Source organism: Lissotriton helveticus, chromosome 2_2, assembly GCF_964261635.1.
Source record: "Lissotriton helveticus chromosome 2_2, aLisHel1.1, whole genome shotgun sequence".
Taxonomy (NCBI): Eukaryota; Metazoa; Chordata; class Amphibia; order Caudata; family Salamandridae; genus Lissotriton; species Lissotriton helveticus.
Genome location: NC_136060.1, coordinates 482,467,396 through 482,489,227, shown reverse-complemented (window position 1 = coordinate 482,489,227; position 21,832 = coordinate 482,467,396). Strand labels below are relative to the sequence as shown.

At 49.2% G+C, this 21,832-nt stretch overlaps 1 protein-coding gene across 1 annotated transcript in view; it reads left to right on the top strand.

The window, feature by feature from the left end:
- The window catches only part of LOC144821898 (E3 ubiquitin-protein ligase TRIM7-like), a 162,393-nt gene that overhangs the window by 78,624 nt on the left and 61,937 nt on the right, over window positions 1–21,832 (top strand). Inside the window, exon 5 of the mRNA XM_078679046.1 lies at window positions 1,319–1,392. Within this exon, the coding sequence (XP_078535172.1) occupies window positions 1,319–1,392 (74 nt within the window). The remainder of the gene's footprint in view (window positions 1–1,318; window positions 1,393–21,832) is intronic.

Genomic DNA, 21,832 nt, shown 5'->3' with positions numbered 1-21,832 from the left:
TGGCATTGCGTGTGTGAGTGGCGTTGCGTGGGTAGTGGCGTTGCGTGGGTGAGTGGCGTTGCGTGGGTGAGTGGCGTTGCGTGGGTGAGTGGCGTTGCGTGGGTGAGTGGCGTTGCGTGGGTGAGTGGTGTTGCGTGGGTGAGTGGTGTTGCGTGGGTGAGTGGTGTTGCGTGGGTGAGTGGCGTTGCATGTGTGAGTGGCGTTGCGTGGATGAGTGGCGTTGCGTGGATGAGTGGGGTTGCATGGGTGAGTGGTGTTGCGTGGGTGAGTGGCGTTGCATGTGTGAGTGGCGTTGGGTGGATGAGTGGCGTTGCGTGGATGAGTGGCGTTGCGTGGATGAGTGGGGTTTCTTAGATGAGTGGGGTTGCGTGGATGAGTGGGGTTGCGTGTGTGAGTGGTGTTGCTTGGGTGAGTGGCGTTGCGTGGGTGAGTATGGTGTTGCGTGGATGATAGTGGGCTTGCGTGGGTGTGAGTGGCGTTGCGTGTCTGTAAGTGTTGCTGTGTGGGTGAAAGTGGCACAGAGCCTTTGATGTGGCCTGGCGCAGGAGAAATGCTGCTGCTGCTAATTAAATACAAGAGCGGCCGGGAAGCGGCCAGGAAACACAAGTACGGCCGGCCACATAATTAGGGGAGGAGAAGCCGCACAGCACACGCTGGGAGAAGCCCTTTGATGTGCTGTGCGGCCGTGAAGCGCGCTCTGTGCTGGGGGAGGGCCATTAGCCTGAACTCGCGGCAAGATCAAACGAAGGGTGGGAGGGACATTGAGGAACAGGAACAGATGGCCATGAAAGTGTATGGGCCAAAAGCGCGTGCCTGTACGTGCACTCGAAGAAAACACCACGAAAAAAAGCGGTGGTTTGACAATCAGTTCGAGCACTTGAATTCTCGCCATTTCCATTCCTTCGGAATGGTAAAGGACGAGACCTAAAAAAACGCAAATACGTTTTTTTTTAAAGAAGAAAATAAAGCTCAATTCAGATGTGGGATTTTCCTTTAACAGCAGAGGAAAGATAGATGTCATATCTAAATTTGCATAGCTTTTTGACAATTTTAAGATTACAATTATGGACATTTGACCAATAAATAATATGGAAGAGAATCTAGTTAAAGTCCACCTGGATACATACATATTTGAGTGTGTCGCATCTGTACTGAAAGTCTCCCTGTGAGATGTGCTTGTGTGACAAGGGACTCTATATTCCCTCTGTGATCCTGAGGTCTGTGCAGTTGGTAAGATGGGTTGTGTCCTGTTCACCAGTGATGTTCCGAGAGCTGTGATTTTTGAGTGTCTAGTTAAAGGTATAATCTTTTCTTCCAGATGTGAAAGTGTGAAGTTTCGGGAACGAGAAAAGATCATTCATGAGCCCAGAGAACCCTGGTGGAATTATAAAGGTAAAGGCATATCTGAGTCTTCTTTTAGTGTGCAGCACTTAGGCAAATGAAAGGGATTTCTTTTCTTAGCGGCTTCGTGTGTCTCATTTACAAGCGAAAAGCGTAAAACACAGCACAGAGCCATATGTACTAGGACTAGCCTACGTCTGTTGTGATCCTCTGCACTTCGGCTGCCTTACGCCACGCACAGCCTCGCGTCATGGTGTAGAAGTGAGTGTGCGCTGTCTAGCGTTGCATTTGTACTGAAAGCAAACCCTTCCAGCTCGTATTCCTATGCAGAGGCAGACTCAGAATTGAATGCATTGGGTGCAGGCTGTACACTTCAGCACTCATGCAATGCGTGGGTTACAGTGAGAAATGAACATATGTCCGCATGTTAGCATCTCTTTCAAGGAGGAACCGGGTTAGAGTCTCGGCGTGGGCGCAACATCTTGTGATTCTGGGTGAATCCTTTAATCTCTCTGTGCCTACCAAAAATGAACGTGTCCTTAACTGGTGCTCATGCGCTGGTGTTGATGATTAAGTGTGGGTGCTGAGCACTGGAAACCAGCGGCTCAAATTAAGCACTGGAATCTTCCCAAGTAACTCCTCAGTAACGCTTCCTTGATGCAAATTGACACAAATCGTGTTTTGTGTTGAGAAAAGGGCACCTTTCCCGAGCAAAATGTCTTTCGAGCTGGAAAGTTCACGCCAATGCATCATTGTGCTTCACTTTGTATCACTTTCCTAAGACTCAATGCCTTAGTAAATCCCTGCTTTGGCTTTGTAAGGACTACATATACATGAAAAGACACTCCTTGGTTAGATTTTACCCTGAGAAAATAGCTGAAAGTTTATCTTCTCCCCTGTTACAAGCCAGCAGGTCCCACGTCACACCACGTCACACGTAAAGCATTCAGACAGAACTGCCTTTTTAGACAACAGCATGTTGCATCTGAGAGTGGCAGTTCTGTTTGTAAGATGGCACCGCTCATGCAAGCACGCGCTGAAGTCTTCCCTGACTACAGATGTCACATTTGACATGGTTCTGCTTGCCAGGGGAGAGGTGTGGCGCCAGGGCGACTGATGCTGGACGCTGGGGATCACGGTTCAATCCCTGGCAGCGGCAGGGGTCTGCCCAGCACTATGCAACTCTGGGCAATATCTCGCTTAATCTTCCCAGCACTGAGATACCCCTTGGGGGTGATTCGTGCGCTATACAAGTACTGGATTTTACAGGTGTGTGTTACCAGCATATAGTTGACATTTCTGGAGCTCTCTAGGTTGGTAATGGGTGTGTGTACGCACAAACTGGTAGCAGGACATAAAGTGTGTGTGAGCTGAGGACAATCCATGGGGCTTCCAGGATCTGGCCACCTCAGCCAATCATATTTAATGTGCACTTGGTCCTAACCTAAAAGTCTGGGAGACAACCCACATGGGCCAATCAGGGGCTCAGAAAACCAGGAAATCATTTTGCATCATGGACAGTCAGTGACTATCAACAGGATAGCAGTTGCGTAGAACTCCTTCAGATGACACCAGAGAGCTGCTTCCCTTGCTGGTGACAACAGGGTTGTTGAGGTGAGTACTCGGGCAAAAGAGGTCTGCCCAGGGCATTATAGTCGGGGCCTCTAACTTATACAACAGTGGAGGACCACATTTGTGGCAAAGGATATATTATGTGGCAAAATCATTTTAACTTTGGCTTCTGTATTAAGTATTACCTGCTGGTTAAAATTCACTGCTATATGAACTAGTCACAGAGGGCCTCATTTATGAAAAACAGCGATGCAACACTTTTCATAGCGCCACCCTTGCGACACCATGGACGCGCCGTATATACATTACAGTGCTCCATGTTGCAAGGAGTCACCAGATACGTCCTGGTGTATCTGTTGGCGCAATAATGACGCATTGCTGGAGTGTGTCTTAAAGCTGTCACAACTCCAGTAATGTGTCATTACCCATGGGTAAGTCTCATGTGAAAGGCCCTTCACCACTCCTTACGCCTGCTGTGAGGCAGGCGTAAGAATTTGTCGCAGTCAAGTCGTAGAATTGGCGCAGTGAAATCTCATAGATTTTACTTCGCCTCTTCTACTGGTCTTTTTCATATGGAAACGCCCACCCTAAATACATTATACCTGACGCAGGTATACTGTAGCACAGGCCCTTACAAAGTGACGCATTTGTCTAGATGCGTCACTTTGTCAATAGAGCACAGTGTGGCGCATACATTATGCCGCTGCAGTGTCACAAAAAAGCGATGCAACAGCAGCATAAGCACTTCATAAATAAGTACCAGAGTGTATCCTATGGATTGCCTGGCATGGTCAACCGCATTCCCTGCAGCTTTGTGGTGAGGGCATGAGGTATTTGTAATACTCTTGCCTGTTCTAAGAGGCTGGTGATCTGTGCCTGTAAATTCCTAAAATGTCATCGGGAATCAGAAGCTACACAGATATAGACTATTTTCTTTGTAACATGTTGTACGATGTAATTCCTATGATGTCATTTACTATGAAGTAATTGTTATTCTAATTAATAGTACTGAAACCTGGAAAATCCTATCTCTTTAGATGCATGGAATGTTGACAAGTATGCATATCCAGCTTTCACTTTTCTTCTGTTGCCATTTCTTCTTAAACTCACCAATACACCTTTGCGCCTTTGTTGAGCAACATTCCTCATTCTTTCCTTTCACTCACACATCTGGTTTGTCTTTATGGCAGGCTAAGGCTAGTCCCAAATCACTGGCAAGTTCATGGTTCTTACCTTTCCATCTTGATAATATGTTGTTAGATTTACAGCTTTTTTGTTCTTAAATTAAACTCATTGGAATACATACGCTTTCTTAAAGTTGCACCAACAATATTGGCCCATTATCAAAAGTAATTACTATGCAGTATATGGCTGTTATGCCTTTTAAGTTCACAACTTACAATGCAAAATTTCATCTTCTGAAACCTTTTGATAACACTCTTCTTTGAGGGTACAGTTTATCTCTGCCAATGCAGCCTAGTCTGCCAAGAGGCTCATTATTGTTGTGAGTCAAAAGGTAGCCTTGTTACAGTATTTTCCTTCGAATGCAGCTGAGATCAACACACACAAATCCACACACAAAGCCACCCAACTTTTATCCAACTTTCCTACTAAAATGGCAGCCTGTTAATTTTGCCTTTGCATGTTTAAGAAAAGTGAGACCTTTGCCACACCCTCACCCCATACAACACATTAGAACACTGGAATATTGGAAGCTCCATTGAAAACAATGGAGTGCTCAGGGTTTCTAATGACCATTGAAAGCCCAGAGCTCCAGCATTCTAGTATAGCCTTAGAGCCCGATCTAGGGTCGGCGAGGGACTTTAACAAGGGAGTGGACCTTTGATGGCCAGTAGAGCCCGCTAGAAGGGCTCCAAGGCTATTCGAATATTCTGCCCCTAGAGGGCAGAATGTTCTAATTCCTAAAAACAAACGCCTTTTGGAGCCCGAGGGGCTTTAATTCCCCTTGGGCTCCAAATAAAACAAAGGCCTCAGTGAGCCCGTGGGAATTAAATCACCTCAGTCTCTGAGAGTCCTTTGTTCACAGCAGCAACATTGGAATTGGGCTTCTGCCGGCCTGTAGAAGCCCAGAGCACTCCATTGCATTCAATGGAGTGCTCCACATTCCAATCTTCTAATATTTGTCGTTCTTAGCTGTTGCTGTGAACAAAGGCCTCATGGAGCCTGAGGTGATTTAATTCCCATCGGGCTCACTGATGCCTTTGTTTTATTTGTTAGAACATTCTGTCCTCTGGTGGTGGAATGTTCTAATAGCCTTATAGCCCTTCGTAGCTGGGCTATATCGACCATTAAAGTCCCACTCCCTTATTAAAGGCCCTTCGGCTCGGGCCTTTAACGCTTAACCGGGTCTTTAATGGCCGGTATAGCTACAGCGGGCTATAAGGCCATATTACAACTCTCCTGGAATTTAACACCCTAGAGGGAAAACTCCTTCTGGGAGGCATGGAATGTCACCAAATCACAGAGGGTTTACCAGACCCTATTCACTAACAATACCAATACACTCCCGGCTCTACGAACGGCCTGGGAAGCAGACTTGGGTACATTTGACATTGACAGGAGCCCTGGGAGCACCCAGGGAGGCAGCGGTTTCGGCTTGCCTTTGCCTAATTCAGTTTAAATACCTGCACAGGGCCTACTACACATGGCACAGATGGTGGTGCATGGGTCTGATCGCCTCCCCTGGTTGTCTCTGTTGTGGGATGGCAGAGGGTACCTTCCTACATTCAGTGTGGAGCTATGCCGTGCTAGAATGGTTCTGGCGGAGGGTTCTTTTCTGTTTGGGCGAAGTCCTTTCATGGACCATACCTAGGGATACCAAACTCTTCCTCCTTCACTGCACAGAGGGTTTTGGGAGCAAGTGTAAACATTCACTTCTATTTTTGGGCCTCACTCTTGACAAGCGGGACTTAGCCAGGACATAGAAGGAAGAATCACCGCCTCTGCTGGCGGTTTGCAAAAGGGGCATGGATTCAGGCTGTTGGTATCAAGGGTTCTGCTCTCAAACTTTTGGGATACTTTCTGTCAGAAAGGAGTCAGATGGTGATCCTTGATCCCTTTGTATCTGAACTCTTCAGTCTGCCATGCTACGTTCCACAGGGGTCTTCCCTCAGCTCCATGTTGTTTAATGTATCCCCTGCAGCCGTGATCAGATCCTTTGGTCTGAACCTGACTTCATACGCAGTTGATACACAAATCGTGGTTGTCATGTCCTCAACCAATAATCATACTGACTTCATTTTCAGTAATTGCATGACAGAAATTGGTCACTGGATGACCCAAATCTGCTTAAAGCTTAACTCGGGGAACATGGAAGTCATCCTGTTTGGGAACAATCAGACTTTGTGGTCCCCATCTTGGTGGCCTCAAGAGATTGGTCCCCTCCCCACACCAGTGAATAAGGTTAAAAACCTGGGCGTGGTTTTGGGCACTAAACTGACTCTCGGCCCGCAGGTTAAGGCAGTTACGTTGTCTGCCTTCCTATTCCTGTGCATGATCAAAAAAAAAATTTCTTTCATTCCAGCCGATGCTCAGAGAATAGTTATCTCTGCTCTTGTACTGACCAAAATAGACTATTGTAATGCCTTCTAACTTAATTTGCAGAAACAGTATCTCAATAAACTCCAGGTGCTACAAAATGCGGCAGCTGTGCTGTAACTAGGATACCCAAACACAAGCCAGATGCTCCTGCTATTAAACAGCTCCATTGGCTTCCTATTAGACAAAGGATTAAATTCAAAGCACTCAGTCTGGCCCACAAGGCCGTCCACGGCGTTGGGCCTTAGTTTGTGCAACTATCCCTCAAATGGTATCTTCCCAGTAGAAACCTCAGGGCCAGTTGTTTAGGCAACTGAGGGTCCATGGGTATAAACTTACCTATTGGGGATGCAGAAGCTTTGAGAACACCACAGCCAAGGAATAGAATAATGTACCTTCCCATATCATATCAATTCATAAGCTACTAAAATTCAGAAGAGCCTTAAAAACCTGTCTCTTCCCAAAGTAAGCATGACCTGGGCTCCTTCTTTTTCACTTCCACAGTGCTAGCGCCTATACACCTTTAGGTAATTCTTGACGTGTAAAACCAATCTTGGTGGTTTTAACAACTAATTATTGATAGTGGGGGGGAGGGTGGGTTGGTTTGTGCAGTTGTTGAACTTGTTTGTTCTTAATTTCTACAAATCTGGCATGCTGTTTCCATTATTTGATATGCCGCCTGGGCCACCAAGGTTTGTATGTTCACGAAAACCTAATAAAATGCATTCTTAAAAAAAAAAAAAGAAAAGTGAGACCTGCTGTCTTTACCAATTTCTATTATCTGCATAACAACCTCCCCCCTCTGCTCATAAATTGCCCACTCCTGCTTTATATGATGCAGTGACACCACTATCGGTCTGGTTCACCCTGATGAAAAACCGATACATGCATATATTCATACATACATTGTCTTGACTTACCTTACATTGGGAAGGAGTTCCATGATCGGAGGAAAGGACAGGACAGCGTTACAGGAAATCCAGGCAGCGTTTTTGCTTTCACCGCCAGTAGCCGCGAGCCGCGAGATAGAGCAGAGGACACAGAGCGGCAGCGGCAGCGGCTCTGATAACGGTGCGGGCGGTAACCAGTGATAGCCGGTGGCTTGCTGTGGCTGAATTTTATGACCCTCGCAGTGGCGGCGGACGAGGAGTTGCGGCGGCGGCGGAACTGCGGTTGGTTGTGCTGCGGACTAACGGACTGATGGTGACTGCGGCTTGCTCGAACCTTGATTTGACCTGCAGGCTTGACCCCCCCTCGGAGACAGTCTGACGGGCAGGGAGCAGCTTGTGGCGTAAGGTGAAGTGAGGCTCCGGGCGGGCGGGTGAGCTCTATCTACAACCAACTACTTTTCCCGGGCAGGGAATTTTCCTCTCTACTAGCGTAACCTACAGCCTAGCAGCGGGGGAGGGGGCCCTCGGCAAACACCTGCCGGGAACCAACAAGCGGCAGGAGCCGCGAAAAAGTAAATCCCCGCGGCGCTTCATTCAACACAGGCGGCAGGAGTCTTCAATTGTCATTGTTTTTAAATAAACACAGCAGAAAATCGCGAGCTGATCTCCTTAGTATTGTCAACATGGCTGATAGCCTCGGAACACTATCGAGGCCATAGTCCTGGGAACTCTGTATGCTGATCGGGAATTCTGCATGTTGACTGAGGGGCAGGTGGCGATGGGAAACGGCCACTACAACGCGGCCGTTTCCACGAGTAACCATAACCACGCATGCTTTACAACGCATGCGTGGTTACACGAAAAGCCTTTACCACGCATACCTTTACTACGAGATACGTAGTAAAGGCATGTGTACAAAAGGAAACAAAAAAAGGGGGGGGGGGGTTGGGGGGTCTCCCCAACACCAAAAAAAAACGTGGGTTAAATAAAGGGGGGTTGGGGGGGGTCTCCCCCCCCAAAAGAATCTCACCTGATTCAGAAAGATGAAGAGATGTGGAGGCAATCGGCGTCGTTAGAGGAAACAGAAAACCATTTCCGTTTCCTCTAAACGACGTGAAACGTCACATCGGAAGGCATTGGAAAGAAGAGGACGTGGAGAGGTAAGGAGGAATGAGGGGGTGGTTTCACAGGGGAAAAATATAAGCGTTAATTTACAGTTGTAGGATATATCCTTTAACAGAAAAATGCCAATAACATGCATAGTTTCACAACGAAAAACGTTGTAAAAATGTGCGTGTTAAAGGCATTTTCGTGGTAAAGGAGATGCGTGGGAAAGGAATTCCGTTGTAACGCATGCGTGGTAAAGGCATGCGTTGCAACGGTATTCGTTGTAACATCATACAACCGGTGGCGATAGCGTGCGAGACAGCACGGTGGAGCAGCAGAGCTGAGCAGCACTGCGGAGCGGAGTGGTGACTTCTGCCTCTATCACCGACTACCGATCACCATCATCGATACAGGAGGGCCAAGAAAGAGGTTAAGCAAGAGCTGTTGGCTGACCGAGCACAGGGCGTGGGCAAGGACTACAACATGAGCGCGGATGCCGTTAGAGGCTGCTGCTAAGTAAGAGCCAGGGGGGCAGCCCAGGCCAATTTGACTAGGTCTAACTGGCTGGAGGCTCCTCCCGAGCGCTCCGCTCGTTTTTTTTTTTAGTTTTTTTTTAAGATCTACCCCCCTGGAGCTATACTTTCACCACATCTCGCCTCCCCTATCTCCCAGTTAAAAGCCCATCCTAAAGTAAAGCGCAGCAAATAGAAGTGAATAGTGGCTACACACATAATACGCGCGTATCAGCTGTCTTACCCCCCAAATTAGAATCAAGCCAACAGCTAAGCGGGCGAAGAGAGATAAGAGCCTGCTCGTGCCCACTTCTCTCGTTTCACTTGGGATACCCACGGATCGATACGTTAGGAGAGAGCTTGCAGCTTGCAGCCCATAAGCCCATAAGCTGATTAGCGCATAAGTCAAGCAAACAAGTCCTCCAGCGTATTAGTCAACCAAAAAAAAAAGTTATAATCAGTCTACAGCCTCATTATGAGGTCTGGCAAAGTAAGGAAAGCCCCCGGAGAAAAGTCATCTGCCCCAAAAGGGCCGGCTAAGCGGAGAAGACTTGAGAAAATAACAGCAAATAAGGCAAATATTAATCTGAAAAATCCTTTAATCTCTCCAATAGCTTCGCTCTTTGAAAAATCTGCATTAAACAAAAACAATCAATCGGACTCACGTTTTCAATTTTTGAAGGATCCAGGGTCAGTATTGTTCTCCCTAACAGGGGACGTTGTTGGCCTATCGACACCTATAGTTCCCGCAATAAACCACGCAGTAAGTGAGACGAGGCAAGAAGACGACGCCTTCCACATACCCACTTCAGGGAAATCAAAGTTTCAACACAATTCAATTGATAAACTTATAGGCACAGATCAACTGGAGAACTCAGATAGCAATAAAAATCCACTTAAGGAAAAGAACAGTCTAACTACAACTGCTACAGTACATTTTCCAACTGAAAATCCTAATACAACCTCTGCTCAACAGTCATTTACGACAAGTTCAACAAATCAAAGCCAAAGTACAGGAGAAATTCACAATATCAAACAAAATAACTTGTATTTATTGCAATCTAGCACTGACGAGCTCTCTCCAACATGCCCTATCCAAAATAATCTAACTGTTAGTAGTAAAGCGAATGATTCCTTGGCTGACTTAAGTACAGCCCAAGCAGGGGGGATAGCAGCAGATGAAAAGGGCAGTTAAGGTGAGTCTCAGCCATCAGTTACCTCAAGTAACCTGGAGAATTTACCGAGATCGACCGACAATGGCGAAATTTCATCATCAATCGCAAATGCTAGGCAGAAAACAACACCGCGCAAAGAGGACAAGAATGTACTTTATGGCGAAGCAGGCCCTTTGGATTTAGTTACTCCTCTTTTACAAGCATTGCAGACTTCCACAGCAACCTTAATCATGCAGTCTGATAAACTGGACATCCAGATCGATCTGATGAATGTTATTGCATCCTACATAGCCGGGATAAACACCAAACTAGATCATTTGAATTCTCTAATTAAAAGAGCACAAGCGGACTCACGCTATTTAGAACCTATCTGCACCTGTGGTCCAGTCCTAGAAAAGTTAGGCTCATTACCGACTGTACTAGAGCAGATACTCACGTTAAACAAGCGCTTTATCAGCCACAATATGGAGTCAGATCAAATAAGCTCACCCGTAATAGAGCATCAACAACCAGCAGAAAACATGCTCAGGGCTGGTAGTGCTATTACAGTTGACGATTCAAATGATACAAATCAAACTGAGGCAATTTCAACTGAGGTAAACTATTTAGAATCAACAAAGGCAGGATTATCAAAGCGACAAAGAAAAAAGGAAAGGAAGGCTAGGAACAAGAAATGCGCAAATGACCCAAAGACGGAAACGGGATTCTTCCCCATCTTTTTAAATACAAAGGCAAGATCAATAAAAGTAGAGGATACTTTGGAGATTCAATCGAAAGAAATTGAAAAAGACACCAGTTACGCTAACGGCCAACCAATGAACAAACAAGAAATCAAGAACTCCCAATCATTAGGAAGCGCAAGACCATCCTCACACACAGGCAAAAATCAGCAAGATGGGCTTCCAAGGGTGAATTTCTTGTCTGATACCGGCCTTAGAAATAAGACCATTAAAACTGTAAATTTGATAATAAATAGTAACACTCAGCTCAATGAAATTACACAGCTAAAAACTAGCCGACCAAGTAAGCACCAAGAAGATATCACTCTAACACCGGAACAAGACATCACAGTGGGACCAATAAAAACTAAGGCTATAGATACCGAATCAACGCCACAAAATTTGCCAACAACAAATCAAATTGTCTGTAAAGCAGGGGCCCCAGCCAGCGTTATCAGCCTACAACACACGGAGCATCAAAGCGGAACGGGACTTCAATTAAACCCTACCTCCCTAATACGAACTGAGTTAGGAACAAGCGATCAGGGTACGGCTGAAAATAATAGAACATTAGCAAACAGACCAGAGAGCAATTCGACCCAGAGTAACCTAAGATTTAACATAACGAATAAGGACAACAGGCAATTAATTCAAACAGATTGCAACGAGCAAATGTTAGATTCAGCTAAGCCTGATCTTGAGAGTCATCAAATTATTTGGGCACCAGAATATAAGACACAGGGTCGTCATGACATTTTGAACAGATGCAACGTCCTGGAACTAATAGCGGAAATTAGCGACTTAAGAAATATTGGAACTAAAGATCTTGAACCAGTGGAATTCCTAGCAGGACCTACAAACTCAATAAACGAACAAACACTGACAGCATGGAAGACCCCCGGGATTGCACAATCAATATTGGAAAGATCAGACTCATTTCAAAATTGAGACATTCAACTATGGCAGCCAGTAACGCCCCGCTACCCGTTTCCGTTAAAAAAAACTAGAAGCCAGCAAATTATCAAGAACTTGGCCAAAGCGACTCTCCAAAAATCCGTTTATTCAATTCTACACAACGCCCAAGGAAGAAGCACTGAAGTCTTCTCCCAGGAAGAGAAGGATGAAGAAAGAGGGGGAGAACTCCGATCTCCCACAGAGGATTGGAAATGGCTCCCAGTTTGTTAAACGCGAAGCGTAACAATTGACAGAATAAAGACACTGCGAAGCTAACTGACAAAAAAGGAATACATATTGTATCATGGAATATCGCTGGAGTGAAAAAACTGTTGGAGGACAGAATAGCCCTAGATGAATGGGTGAATTGCGATATAATTGCTTTACAAGAGACTTGGCAGCAAGAAGAAATTGCATTGGTAGGCTTTACACACTACTGGGTAGCCGCAGAGAAATGTAAATCCTACGGTAGAGTGATTGAAGGCCTCTCAGTTTATAGATCATCTGCCCTACAAATTAACTCAGAGCAATTTGATTCTCCAGACCCTAGTATCCAAATAATAAAATTATCAGGATTAACTGCATATAATAAAGTGACAACCAGTCTGATCAATTACTACACGCAACCAAAAATAAAAGTGAAAAATACAAAAAACACTTTATTATGCGAGGTAATAACTGACTTTCGTAGTACCGAGCCAGTGTGGAACGTTATAATAACCGGTGATTTTTTTTTTCCACAACCGTTTTTATTGAAAGTTCAGGCAGGCATAGATACCGTTCTCCACAATCAGGAGGACACTGTCAGTGATAGAGAAATAGTAGAATGACCAGAAGCCCAAACTTTGAAGCACCCCCTCCCCATCCCCTGTCCCACCAACCCCCATAAACATACCCCAACTCCCTTCCCCGACTACCCACCCCTTATCCCACCCTAACCCCGTGCACGTGTTCACAGTACATCAAATACATGGATAAGGCAATGTATGCGTCAGACATCGACCTAGGTCCCCAGGTCCCCATCTGGAGGTAGCACATCATCTATGTCAGCTGGGGGATCCAGAGTCAGCCCCCTGTAGTCCGCCCACCGCTTCCAGATCTTATAATGTTTCCGGGGGCACCCCCTGGCCTCAAACACAGGTAATTCCAGCCCCATAAGAAAATCCAGTCCCGCCTTCCAGGCGCTAAGTGGGGGGGCACGATCACTCTTCCAAGCTCTCGCCAGATCTCGCTTAGCTACAACCAACCCCAGGAACAGGAGATGTCGTTTGTAGATGTTGCCTCCCACATTCTCCAGGACATGGAGGAGGCCCAGTCTAGGCGTACGAGGGAGGTCCCACCCCAGCACTTCCGACAGACAGTTCCACACCCCATTCCAAAATCGGGTCAGACCTCCACAAGACCACACTGTATGTAGTAGTGTACCTCGTTCAGCTCCACAACGCAAGCACTCTGGGGCGGCAATGAGGCCCTCCCTCCACAACCTCTCTCTAGTGTAGTATGCCCTATGCAGGTATTTAAACTGTATAAATCTGAGGCGTACAGCTATGGCAGCCCCACGGGGGGACTCAAGGGCCTCCCGCCAATCATCTTCATCCAAGGGGCCAACATCAGTCTCCCAGGAGGCCTTCAGAGACAGGAGAGAAGAAGAGCAGTGTGTAACCAGCGTTCGATATATTTGGGAAACTTTTTTATCACCCAGGTCCCCCATGAAAAGTTTGGCCTCAATTGGGCTGAATTCGGGAAGCTGGTCCATCCCCACTAGACTTGGGCCGAGTGCATGGCGGAACTGGAGGTATCTGAAAAATTGGGTCTTGGGCATATGGAATTCGGAGCTGAGGTCCTGAAAGGATTTGAGTGTAGTCCCCGTGAGGACATGGCCGAGTGAAGAGATCCCGATAGCATCCCAACCTCCAAAGCCCGACAGGGAGGCCAGTGCTGGAAGTTGTCCGTTATTCCACAGCGGAGTCTCGGCCGTCAGCCTGCCCCACCAACCCATGCGGCGCAGTGCTTGTCTCCATATCGCGAAGACCACCTGGGTGACCCGCGGCAGCGCCCTCCTCCGCCTGGCCGAGTATAATAGTGTATGTAGCGTGGCATTTCCCATCAGGAAATGTTCTAATGCATATGCCGGGTCACTGTGGTCTCCATACCACCACTCATTGAGCACCAGGAGATGAGAGGCTTGGTAATAGGACAGGAGGTCAGAAGTAGCCAGACCTCCACAATATGTGGAGAGAAAGCACGTCCGCAGTGCCACTCTAGAGGCACCCCCGGCCCACAGAAATCGGCCAAGTACTGAATTAACACGACGGAACCACTGTGGGTCAATCCTGTGCAGGTGGTTCTGTAGTTGGTAGAGGAGCCGTGGCAGGGCGACCATCTTAAAGATGGCAGATCTGCCATAAATATTAAGGGGCATGCGTGACCAGGCCTTAATGTCCAATTGGACCTTGTCCCATACCGGCTGCACGTTACGTTCCCACGCCTCCGCAGCAGAGTCCGACAGGAAGACACCTAGGTATTTTAGACCACCGACTGCCATCCGTAGAGCCGCAGCCCATGGGTATGTCTCCGGTTCATCACCCAGCACCCACAGGGTCGATTTGCGTGGATTGAGGAAGAGCCCCGAAACCTCGCCAAACCCTTGCATCATGTCCAGTATGCGAGGGCCAGATCGGTGAAGATCGGTCATAAAGAAAAGGACATCATCCGCATACAAGGCAATGCGGTCCGACAGTTCTGCCCCCCATACAAAGCCCCGATACTGTGCGTCTAGACGTACTCGTGCGGCCAATGGCTCCATGGCCAGTGCGAAGAGGTAGGGGGAAAGGGGGCACCCCTGACGAGTACCCCTGGCAATTGGGAACTTCTCAGAGACCGCTCCAGAGACGCGCACTGAGGCGGTGATGTCCGTATATAGCAGCCTCACATAGGAGATGAACACCGGCCCCAAGTTGAGGAGCGGCAGGAGAGCAAAGAGATAGGTCCAGCTGACCGAATCAAACGCCCTGTCGATATCAGCGAGCAGCAGCGCTGCCCGATCCCCGGTCGCCCCTACAGCGTCCACCGCAGCCTGTGCACGCCGAATGTTGTGTCTCGTCGCCCGGTGTGGCATAAAGCCTGCCTGGTCCGGGTGGACCAGGTCTGCGATATGCGGGAGCAGGCGGTTCGCCAGTGCCTTGGCCAGGAATTTGGCCTCAAAGTTGATCAAGGATATTGGACGATAGGACTCATGGCGGTCGGGAGGCCTACCCGGTTTTTGGAAGACCACAATTTCGGCCTGACGCCAGTCTGAGGGCAGGCTGCCGCGTTCCCGCGCCAATTCTAACGCCCGCCCATAGTGCGGCCCGAGATGCAAGTGGAATTTCTTGTAGAACTCGCTGGGGAAACCGCTCGGTCCCGGCGCTTTGCCGACGTTAAGCTGACCCAGTGCATCACCTAGTTCCTCCGCAGTCAAGGGGAGGTCTAAGGCCTCCCGCACCTCGTCCGAGACTGTGCGAGGGGGGACATCCGCGAGGAACCCCACAATCGCTTCAGGCGGAAGGCGTTCCTGAGAGGCGTACTGCTCCGCATAGTAGCGTGCGAAGCTCGCCGCAAGAGTCGCAGGATCCGTTATCACAGCACCCTCCCCGTCGGTGAGACCTGGTAGGGTGATCGGTAGCGTTGTTTGCTGACAGAGCCTATGAAGCATGGTGCAGGACTTATCCCCCCACTGGTACACCCTGCTCCGCGTAACCAGCCACGCCTGGCGTGCCTCGTCCATCAACACCGAGGCGTAGGATTGCTGCGCTTGTAGAAGCAGTCGCAGCGCCATGTCGTCACCCTCTCCCCGGCAACGCGTCTCCAGCACCTCCACCCGCTCCGCAGCCGCCACAATGCTCTCCTGTCGAGTGCGACGGGCAGCAGCGCACCATGCAATGTCGATGCTTCTCATGGTGGGCTTCATGGCTTCCCACACCGTCACCGCGTCAACCCCACCCGCCAGGTTGTCCTGCCAATAGTGGGCAATTGCACTGCGCATGTGCTGGGTGTAGGCCGGTTGCTGTAAGTGCCACGAAGACATCCGCCACCGAAACGGTTGGCGTGCCTTGCGCAGGTCAACCTGTACCGCCACTGGGGAGTGATCAGATAGACCCCGAGGCCGGATTGCAGCACATTTCACCCTGTCAAGGAAGGCCCCCGGTACGAACACACAATCCAATCGCGAGAAGGAACCATGCACTGCTGACACATATGTATATTCCCGCGCCCTGGCATGCAGATGCATCCACCCATCCCAGCCCATCAATCATCGCTTTCAGCCGCGTAGGAGAGGCCGCTGCCGCAGCCCCCTGCAATCTCTGCCTGTCCAGACTCACATCCACTACATCATTCCAGTCGCCCCCAATCACCGCCAGGGGGTGGGGGATCTCAGTCCATAGGTCAAATAGTTTCTCCGCCAGGGACCATTGCAGCGGGGGGGGGGGCATACACACTGCCAAACACTACTGGTTCTGCTCCAATCCTCCCCCTCACAAACACAAACCGACCCTGAGGATCAAGCTATTGACGCTCGTGAGTATATGACAGCCGTCTGTGGACAAGAATGGCCACCCCCCTCGAGCCCCTGGAAAACCCTGCATGGAATACCTGATGGAAGCCAAATCGCTGCAGTCTCAATGTCTTAGTACCCAACATATGTGTTTCCTGGAGGAGCATTACATCAGCCAATTCCCTTTTACCCCAGCACAGCACGGCCCCACGCTTGATCTTGTCCAACATCCCCCGGACATTCCAGCTCAAAATTCGCAAAGAGGCACTAGCAAGTACTGGTCCTGGGGTGTCAACCATGGTCTCGATGAACGAGTCTCTGCGACCTCTAGGGCCCGGCCCAGGTCTCCAACACCATACAAGCAAAGATAGCAAGAATCACGTGCACCCCTTTCAGAATACCCCTGTCCCCCTTCACCCCCAACAACCAGCCCCGACCCCCAAGCAGCCCAACTCCCAATCCCGCCCCCCACCCCTATACCTCATAAAACATTGAAGGACCTGTCGCGGCATGGGGAGCTTCAGGCCCAGAACAGAGCGCCTAAAACCAACCATACCAATGGATCCCAACTATTCCCCCCAACCAACAGGGCACACCCACAGGACCACCCCCCAACCCTGGGAGGACTAGGCGGCCCACAAACAGTACCCCGAACCCCAACATGACAAGTATCTGATGCACAGGAAGGGCGTAGCAGATAGGCGCCCGCCCACTGAGGGCCCCCAATCCCCAACCAAGACCCAGATCATACTGCACCAGTCGACGTTCGCTCCACCACCAGAGCCAGGTCCTCCATAAAGTCCATCAACAGACCAGAGTCAATCGACAAGAGCCAGAGTTATATGATGATCAGGTTTCTTTGCCAGATTGATCAGTGTCGGGCTGTGTGTCACCCAAAAGGGGGTCCCGGGACAAGGACCTCCGTCGCGAGCGGGACTTCCGATGTCTTTTCCCTTTACCGGCGGGGTCGCTTCTCTCCTGGGATGAACTACGCGAGGGTCCAGAGCTCAGTCCCGGCTGGGCGTTTGGTCGGATCCTGACCGTCTCATCTGTCCACTTGAAGACGTCCTCCGGAGAGTCAAAGAAGTGGGTCCTGGAGTTGAAGATAACCCGGAGACGGGCCGGAAACAGCAGTGAATATTGAATTTTTAAGCCACGCAATTTGGCCTTTGCCATCAGGAAGGAGTGTCGCTGCTGCTGGACCTGCTTGGTGTAGTCCGGGAAGATCATGATTCTGTGATTGTCAAATAGCAATGTCTCTTTGATCCTCGCTTCCCGGAGTATGACATCCCTGTCATGAAAGTTTAGGATTTTGGCGATGATTGGCCGAGGCCGTTCCCCCACCGGTGGTTTCTGCGTCAGGGCTCTATGTGCGCGCTCCACCACGAAGCAGCGCGACAAGGTGTCCGGGGGAAGCCAGCTCTCCAACCACCGCGCCAGGAAGGCATCCATAGGTCCCTTCTGGCAATCTTCCGGAAAGCCGACAAAGCGCAGGTTATTCCGTCGCGCTCGCCCTTCCGCGTCCTCCACGCGAAGCGCCAGGCCCTTCTGGACCCTCTCCATTTCCGCCACTTTCTTTTTAAGGGTGCCGACGTCTCCCTCCACCTCTGCGACCCTGGTCTCGGTCTCCGTGATGCGGGCGACTGCGTTGCGGAGATCCTGGCGCAGCAGCATTACATCAGCACCCACCGCGCCAATCTTTGCGTCCAACATGTCCCTGGACTGCGTGATGGCCGCCATCAGAGCCGCGTTGTCCGGTCCGGCATTCTGGCCCCCCCCGGCCGTCCCCGAGCCCCCTCCAGGTCCGGTGAACTTATCGATGGGCCCCTGCTTGGCGGCGCCCGTGCCACCCCCGCCTCTGGTCATGGTCCCGGCAGTTGCGGCGGGTCGGCTCACGTCTGTAATAGGCTTCCCGACACTGTATTCCAAGATTAGCCGCCACTCGGGGTAAGACTGGGGTATCTGAGTCCTGCCGGGCACTGCGCCGCACCCACTCGCCACCACCAAGCCAAAGTCCGGCAAGCAGGAGCACCGGATGGTACACCGGGCCACAGCAGCAAATGTAGCGGCTAGGTCAGCACCCTACCGTCTCGGGTCCCTGCCGGTCCACGCCAGCCACAGTCCGCCGGGCACCTCTCCGCCGTAGATAAGCAGGCACAACTGGAGCCCGAGGCCGCGGCAACCAGGCAAAGCCGCTCCTCCGAGCTGCTCCAGCCACCAACCTCGGGCCCAGAGTCAGGGGGGCGAGAGAGGCGCCGATGCGCCGCAGTCCACTTCTCCGGATCGGCGGGGACGGAGGGCACAACCAATCCACCGGACCGGCTCCTCTCAGGGCCTCACCGCAGGGCCCACCGCTGTCCACAGAACGGGCGGGGCGCTCCCCTTCTCGCGCCGGTAGCCCAAGGCCGGCTCCGATACCACACCGTCCCGGGTAGTCTCGGGGGACCCGACTGCCTCAGGATCCGCGGAGTCCTCCCGCAGAGCCGCCTCTCCGCAGCCCCCAGCAATGCCGTCGGGTCCGCAAGCGGCAGGAGGCTCCTCCGCCCCTCCTCCGTCGGCCTGGAAGCAGCCGACCAGGACCCGAGGGGCCCACCAGCAAGCCGGCCCCCCGGCGCCCAGAGCTAGCAGGCGGGGCCAGGCAAAAATTAAGGCCCCGGCTCACCACGCGGCGAGCAGGCCCGGCGGGCGCCCCCAACATCTGCTCCAACCCGCGATCGGGGGTCACGGAAACTGCACCAGAGGGTGCCCCCCGTCTCCAGCAGTCTCCGCTATTGTTGCGTGGGGAATGAAGGGTTCGGGGCCAGGATAATTCAGGCGCATAAGTTGCGGGCCGGCGGGAGCTCTACAGAGCCACGTCCGCCATCATCGCCCTCGAAGCCACGCCCCATAACCGGTGATTTTAACTCCAACTTGTTACACTCCCCGGAGGAGGACAACATCCTAACAGCGGAAAACATGCACTGGAGTGTTCCAGAACAGACTCAAGGTGGGGCCAGGACTAAAATTGACCGAACAGGAATAAAATTGGTTACAGAGTTAGAATATCTGGGCATGCGTGTCCTGAATGGCAGGACCGATGAGGATCGACCTCCCAAAAAAACCTTTTACGGCCCGCACTCCCAATCAACTCTGGATTATACAATTGCAAGTCTTTCGCTATTTCCTTTATTAAACAACTTCTATATTGAATACTCGCCCATGAGCGACCACGCAATGCAACACATTAAATTCAATCTGTGCGTAGAAAGATTTCAATCTTCACATACTATGGAAGGCAAACTAAGTTCATCTAACCAAAAACTAATAAACTGGTGTAATTCAAACAAACTCGAATGGTTTTCGATAATAGTGGACACGATGAACAATTTAGGTGATATTCCAAAGAATGCCATAGAAGCATGGTCTCTCTTTTTAGAGAGCCTAAAACTGAAAAGGAAATCTCCAGCCACGAAGGTCAAAGGAACGTATCCAAATAACACACTGCCGAAAGATTTGAGAGACTTGAGGAAGGAATTGAGAAAAACACATAAAAAGCTGCAAACGTATAATAAAGACTCTAGTCAAATAGACGTCTTGGAGCACAAAAAAGCTACCAAGGAAAAATTCTGGACCAAGTTGCTCCACAGCGCTAAAACCTCGAACGCAATTACATTCTGGAGAATTATAGACCAACTAACCAGACTGCTGAACATTCTTACATCAAACGTGCAGGAAACTGAATGGGTTACTTTCCTCCAGTTAAAATTTAAAGGAAATATATTAAACATTCCAGGGAATCAATCCCATGAGCAACATCATAAAAAAAGACAAGCGAGGTGAAAAATAGTACCCAACAGTCGTCAATCAATCCAAGCAAAGCATCAACTTCGAATATATCAGCCGGGACCTATTCTTCGGAGGAAATTACAAAAGTAATTAGTAAGGGCAAGAGTAACGGGGCCCCGGGGCCAAGCGGTATTCCTCAAGCGGTATTCAAACACGCACCTGAATACTGGAGCCTTTTTTTAGAGACCCTCTTTTCTGACGTTCAAACATTCAGTCAAGTACCTAGAAGCTGGCACGGTTCCATAATAACGCCTATATACAAAGGAGGCGATAGAACCAACCCACTTAACTATCGACTAATAACACTGCAGGATGTGGAAGCAAAATATTTTGCACCTCTTTTATTAACAGACCTGGTTAACTGGTCAAACGACAGAGATTTGATCCCACTCAATCAAACGGGGTTCAGAGCTGGCATCGAAACTATTTCAAATATTCTATCAATAAGCCTGATAGCTGATAAATGCCAGCATAACAAACAGGAGCTGAACTTATGTTTTATTGACCTGCAAGCGGCAGGATAGTGTGGATCGGGACCTACTATGGACTATACACGTGCATTAAAGCCTGGTACCGTATCAAAATGAACGCCACTGACAACAACTTAAACAAATTCTTGTGGCAAGAAGTCGAAATGGGAACAAGATCAGAGGCAACCAAATTCCTGACTAAAGCACTGGAATTAACACGTACCGCCAAGCTATGGGATAAAAATTTGCCATTTAAAACATTTAAACAGGTAATAAACAAAGCCGCTAAATTACATTCTCTACTTATTGATAAGGAAATCTTCTCCCATCGCTCACATTCTTGGGCTATAATTAACAGCTACAAACTACTTACTCCGGCGCTCTATTTGGACTCTACATACTCAGTTTTTACCAAAAAAAGGTTGATGGCTCTAAGATTCGGAAAATACCCAACGCTGGCTGATGCACCAGCCTGAAAACACACGGGATCTATTGCCTGTCGGCTCTGCGATTACACCAAAGAGGATATAATCCACATTATTTGTCACTGTACAAAGTTGAAACAGGAGCGAATGCTTCTTTTAAAGAATCATTTTCTGACTAAGGGATTACGTACCTGCAGGTCAGCTATTATAGGCTGTTTGGACTCTACGGACACACAAATTAACTGTAAGATTGTAAAGTTTCTGCTTGCCTTTGAAAAACGCTTGTTAAATAACTAATACCTCTAACACTGTACTGTGACTTTCTGAAACTTCATTTTCGTTGTCCTTTTAAAATGATTATTTGAATTTTATCTTGATGTAAATTTTGAAGATGTATTTTAACTAATTTTACATTTTAATATTGTGTCACAAGTGCAAAGGAAATTTTGTTATGGTTTTAATTAACTGAACAATTAAGTTTATACAAACAAACAATAAACATACATACATATACTCCTCACTGGGCTGACGGGAGAGGCAGACAGCCAGATCTCCCTCCAGGAATTTTGCTACAGGGACAAGCTATCTGAAATCGGGCTTTAGAAGTCATAGCAACCTGACCCTGCAAACATCAAGGCATTTTTGGCCGTACCCTCTAGCGATAAAGTACTGTGCGCTCTGTTTGCTGAGGAGTGAAAAAAAGTGAAAGTGTGCTACTGCTTCTTACAATGATCAAGGGGCTTGCGTGCC